At 43.4% G+C, this 6,000-nt stretch overlaps 1 protein-coding gene across 1 annotated transcript in view; it reads right to left on the bottom strand.

Moving 5' to 3' along the window:
- Positions 1-1,365: 1,365 nt before the first annotated feature.
- LOC126425164 (esterase FE4-like) overlaps positions 1,366-6,000 on the bottom strand; it is a 346,217-nt gene continuing 341,582 nt past the window's right edge. Inside the window, exon 11 of the mRNA XM_050088116.1 lies at positions 1,366-1,675. Within this exon, the coding sequence (XP_049944073.1) occupies positions 1,541-1,675 (135 nt within the window). The 3' untranslated portion in view covers positions 1,366-1,540. The remainder of the gene's footprint in view (positions 1,676-6,000) is intronic.

Here is a 6,000-nt window from a genome sequence, read left to right as displayed (position 1 = left end):
AAATTAAACTTATATTTACCTGCAAACTGAGCTGATCCTTGTGGATGGGTGACGCTTTAATTTTGCGTTCCATTACACCCTTCCTCCTCCACCTTCCAAATATAGCAGAAGGAAACTATTTAGGAATTTTATAGTGCTTTAAAAACCCAACAGCGACGTCAAATTCCCAATTGTTGATAGCAATCTCTGACTCCTATCTATGACAACTGCTACTTCTACGAATTCGTTCATGGTTTATGTGGGTCGTGTTTAGTGCTTCGCAATACTTCACAGTGAACTCTGTTCAAAAAAAATGGTTCAAATGGCTCTGAGCACTATGGGACTGAACATCTATGGCCATCAGTCTCCTAGAACTTAGAACTACTTAAACCTAACTAACCTAAGGACAACACACAACACCCAGCCATCACGAGGCAGAGAAAATTCCTGACCCCGCCGGGAATCGAACCCGGGAACCCGGGCGTGGGAAGCGAGAACGCTACCGCACGACCACGAGATGCGGGCAGTGAACTCTGTCTTGGAGAGGTATTTGTTGTTGTTGTCCCTATTCTATCTCGCTGTAGATCCTTCTTCCTCCTCTTGCTCATTTTTCGTCCTGGTGTAGCTGAGAGAACCAGTCACAACATTAAATTCCCGGTTGATCAATTTACTGTTTCCGACAGTTGAATTGCGTGCACGCACACCAGTCTAGCGCCTCCCACAAATTGTCTAAGAACATAGCCGGAAAACTGAGTTGAAATTTGAAATTTTCAGCTACCTCTAAGGTAATGGACTTCCTACCGAATGACATAACAGTGCCAGTATCCACCGATAGGAGGCAATGAGAAAAAATACAGTAGGCTTTGGAAACCAGGTGGTTGCTGGACCGAATCCCACCAAATATTCAAATCCTATTATCCAGAAACATAATTCTAGGAAAAGCTGTTTCACACAAAGTACCGATTTAATTAATTAGTCGGTCAATCTGATAGAGTGCACGAATATTTCCAAGACATCCAAGACTGAAGGTCCTGGATCATTCATGTTAATTAGAAAGGTTTCATAGAAAGACTTGATAGAAATTTGTCTAATAAAGTATGAAAAATCCACAGTTACGATTCTATCACACAAATCCTACAACAAATGTGGAACATGCTTCTTACCTCAGCACATCAGAAAAGGAAAAACGAAAATGTTTAATTCATTAATTGGTTAAACAATACCTTTGAAAGGAAAGAAGTGAGATACTTGAAAAAAATTAAAATTTTTATGTAATTAAATGTATGAGCATACATTGCCTCTGAAAACTGCCTTATAAAACTGGAATCAAAAATGGTGGTATTGTCCATTTACGAGTAACTAAAACAAGAATAGCATTTTGCTTAGTCCAGATTTTATTTTACATTGACAGTACTTCACAAAATCTATGAAATATTCTTTCTGTGTGTGAGGTGTAGATTAATCACAGAATTTTTGATGGTCGTGGTCGAAGTATGGGCAAGATCTCTCTCATAAAAGATTTCGGCGATTTCCCTTGATATTGCTGGGGTCTGCACTGCGGCTAGCTGCCATATCGGTCGTAGAGTTTCTCCCAGAAGGCCACCCGCTCCTCAAATGGCCGCTTGGCTATGCACAGCCCGTCGCTGGTGATGTGCAGGTACGACTGGTCCTGCTCTGTGAAAGGCGGCCATGACACCTCCACCTTCGGGTCTGCTGGTTGACTGCACACAAAAAAGGAAAGGTTCCTCACAAGAAGCAAACAATGCATTTAGATTGTTCAAAACATGTTGCACCAAAATTATACAGTCTGTAGAGGACACTTTATTTACAGATCCGCGTCCAAGGCTCGGTTTTAGAGAGGGAGGTGGGTATATTTTGTTACAATCTCCGTGTACCTCCACCTTGCACTCCGTCTTCAGGCCACAAGAGGCCCATCGGGACCATCCTACCGCCGTGTCATCCTCAGCTGAGGATGCAGATAGGAGGGGCATATGGTCAGCAAACCACTCTCCCGGTCGTTATGATGGTTTCCTTTGACCGGAGCCGCTACTAATCGGCCGAGTAGCTCCTCAATTGGCATCACGAGGCGGAGTGCACCCCGAAAAATGGCAACAGCGCATGGCGGACCGGATGGTCATCCATCCAAGTTCCGGTCACGCCAGACAGCGCTTAACTTCGGTGATGTCATGGGAACCGGTGTACCCACTACGGCAAGGCCGTTTCCACCTCCATCTTACTCCTAAAATATATGTTGTCATCACCCCCACTATTAATGTACCACAGATATGCTCCATTTTAATCATAAGAACGATGTCTATATTAAACGTTTTAATACAGGGTGATTCCGTGATGTTGTTGCAAACTTTCAGGGATGATGGAAAAGAGAAATCTATCAATTTAATGTAAGGGGAACCTGGTCTGAAAATGAGCGAGTCGAAAGTTATATGCGAAAATTGTTGTGATACCTATGACATCTATAACACAGGAGAGATACCGACAGACTTCCAGAAATGTATCATTGTTCCTATACTGAAGAAGGCAGCAGCTACAAAATGTGAAGTTACGAACTCTAAGCCTAATATCACATGCATCAAAAATTCTCATAAAAATAGTTCTAAAGAGAATTGAAGAGAAGGTGGAGGATATGCTGAGTGAAGATCAGTTTTTCTTCAGAAGGGGATTGGGAACAAGAGAGGTGATTCTGGCACTGAGACTCGTTATCGAAAAGCAATTACAGAAAAATAAACCAACTTATATTGCCTTTGTAGACATGGAAAAGGTATTTGATAACGTTACCTGGCAAGAGATCTTCAGAGTGCTGAGCACAAGTGGAATAAAGTACAAAGACATCCGTGTGATTCTCAGTTTCTGTAAGAATGAGGTGGCAGTGATTAGGAACTGTCATCAGGAACAAGAAGCAAATATTAGAAAAGGGGTAAGGCAAGGATGTGCTCTCTCTTCTCTTATATTCAATACTTGCATCCAGGAAGCTATAGACCAAGTTTGAGAAACTGCTGAGGTGGGGATCAAAATGAATGGGCAGAAGATAGACATGCTACGTTATGCAGATGATAATGCTATAGTCACGGAAACAAAAGAAGATCTAGTGGAAGTCCTCAGAACAACGGAAAAAGTTCTATGCAATCAGTATGGCATGAGAATAAACAAGAAAACGACTAAATTGATGGTATGCAGTACAGGAGCAGAATATGAACATCTGAGAATGAGAATTGGAAGAGAGGAGCTGGAAGTGATAGAGGAATTTACTTACCTGGGAAGCAAAATCACAATGGATGGCAGAAGCCGGAAAGAAATTGCGAGCAGAATAAAAAAGTCCAAAATTGCATTTAATCGGAGAAGGAACTTACTCACCAGCAACAACATCAGTCTGAAAATAAGGAAACGTATCATGAAAGGTTTCGTTTGGAGTGTGGCCGTATACGGATATGAAACTTGGACAATTGGAAGAGAAGAGAGAAGACAGATAGAGGCCCTGGAGATGTTGTGCTATATTCTCTGCCTCGTGATGACTGGGTGTTGTGTGATGTCCTTAGGTTAGTTAGGTTTAAGTAGTTCTAAGTTCTAGGGGACTGATGACCATAGATGTTAAGTCCCATAGTGCTCAGAGCCATTTGACCCATTTTTTTGTGGTGCTATAGAAGGATGATGAAGATCAGCTTGACAGACAAAGTGACAAATGAAGAGGTGCTTAGAAGAGTACAGGAAATCAGATCTCTGTGGATGCACACCGAAACAAGAAGAGACAAACTTGTAGGGCACATCCTACGACACAACAACATCATTGGAACACTAGCAGAAGGAGCTATTGAGGGAAGGAATCAGCGAGGGCGACCAAGGATATCACACATGCAACAGATCATGAATGACTTTGGTTGTAAAACATACGTGGAAATGAAGAGGAAGGCAGACAGAAGAAAGGAATGACGCTCTGCTGCGAACCAACCTCAGGGTTGAACACTAAAAGAAGAAGAAGACAGTGGATTACTTCTTAAATTCCACCTGTGTGCTGAGTACTTTGAGATATTCCACATTCCAGGCAGTTCGTGGTTTGTCTCCTTGCCCCCCACGACACATTTACACTAAGCTGGCATGGAGATACCTTAATATCGTGTAGAACTTCCTTTTGCCCAGTGTGGTGTAATAACTCGACGTGACATGCAGTTAACAAGTCGCCTAAAGTCCCCTGCAGAAATATGGAGCCATGCTGCCTCTGTAGCTATCCATAATTGTGAAATGTTGCGAGCGCAGGAATTTGTGCCCGCACTGGCCTCTCGGTTATGACCCATAAATGTTTGATGGGATTCATGTTGGGAGATCTGGCTTGCCGAATAATTCGCTCGATTTGTCCAGAATGCTCGTCTAATCAATCACGAACAATTTTGACCGGTAACATGGCACATTGTCATCCACAAAAATACTACAGTGTGTTACAAAAAGGTACGGCCAAACTTTCAGGAAACAGAAATAAAGAAAAGATGTTACGTGGACATGTGTCCGGAAACGCTTAATTTCCATGTTAGAGCTCATTTTAGTTTCGTCAGTATGTACTGTACTTCCTCGATTCACCGCCAGATGGCCCAATTGAAGGAAGGTAATGTTGACTTCGGTGCTTGTGTTGACATGCGACTCATTGCTCTACAGTGCTAGCATCAAGCACATCAGTACGTAGCATCAACAGGTTAGTGTTCATCACGAACGTGGTTTTGCAGTCAGTGCAATGTTTACAAAAGCGGAGTTGGCAGATGCCCATTTGATGTATGGATTAGCACGGGGCAATAGCAGTGGCGCGGTACGTTTGTATCGAGACAGATTTCCAGAACGAAGGTGTCCCGACAGAAAGACGTTCGAAGCAACTGATCGGCGTCTTAGGGAGCACGGAACATTCCAGCCTATGTCTCACGACTGGGGAAGACCTAGAACGACGAGGACACCTGCAATGGACGACACAATTCTTCGTGCAGTTGACGATAACCCTAATGTCAGCGCCAGAGAAGTTGCTGCTGAACAAGGTAACGTTGACCACGTCACTGTATGGAGAGTGCTACGAGAGAAACAGTTGTTTCTGTACCATGTAGTGTGCAGGCACTATCAACAGCTGATTGGCCTCCACGGGTACACTTCTGCGAATGGTTCATCCAACAACGTGTCAATCCTCATTTCAGTGCAAATTTTCTCTTTACGGATGAGGCTTCATTCCAATGTGATCAGAGTGTAAATTTTCACAATCAACATGTGTGAGCTGACGAGAATCCGCACGCAATTGTGCAATCACGTCATCAACATTGATTTTCTGTGACGTTTGGGCAGGCATTGTTGGTGATGTCTCGATTGGGCCCCATGTTCGTCCACCTACGCTCAGTGGAGCACGTTATCATGATTTCATACGGGATACTCTACCTGTGCTGCTAGAACATGTGCCTTTAAAAGTATGACACAACATGTGGTTCATGCACGATGGAGCTCCTGCACATTTCAATCGAAGTGTTCCTACGCTTCTCAACAACAGATTCGGTGACCGATGGATCGGTAGAGGCGGACCAATTCCATGGCCTCACGCTCTCCTGACCTTAACCCTCTTGACTTCCATTTATGGGGGCATTTGAAAGCTTCTAGGCAACTCCGGTACCAAATGTAGAGACTGTTCGTGCTCGTATTGTGGACGGCTGTGATACAATACGCCATTCTCCAGGGCTGCATCAGCGCATTAGGGATTGCATGCGACGGAGGGTGGATGCATGTATCCTCGCTAACGGACATTTTGAACATTTCCGATAACAAAGTGTTTGAAGTCACGCTGGTACGTTCTGTTGCTGTGTGTTTTCATTCCATGATTAATGTGATTTGAAGAGAAGTAATAAAATGAGCTCTAACATGGAAAGTAAGCCTTTCCGGACACGTGTCCACATAACATATTTTCTTTCTTTGTGTGTGAGGAATGTTTTCTGAAAGTTTGGCCGTACCTTTTTGTAACACCCTGTATAACTGTTTGGGAGCATAAGT

This window comes from Schistocerca serialis, chromosome 10 (assembly GCF_023864345.2).
Source record: "Schistocerca serialis cubense isolate TAMUIC-IGC-003099 chromosome 10, iqSchSeri2.2, whole genome shotgun sequence".
Lineage (NCBI taxonomy): Eukaryota > Metazoa > Arthropoda > Insecta > Orthoptera > Acrididae > Schistocerca > Schistocerca serialis.
This window is presented reverse-complemented; position numbering and strand designations above follow the sequence as displayed.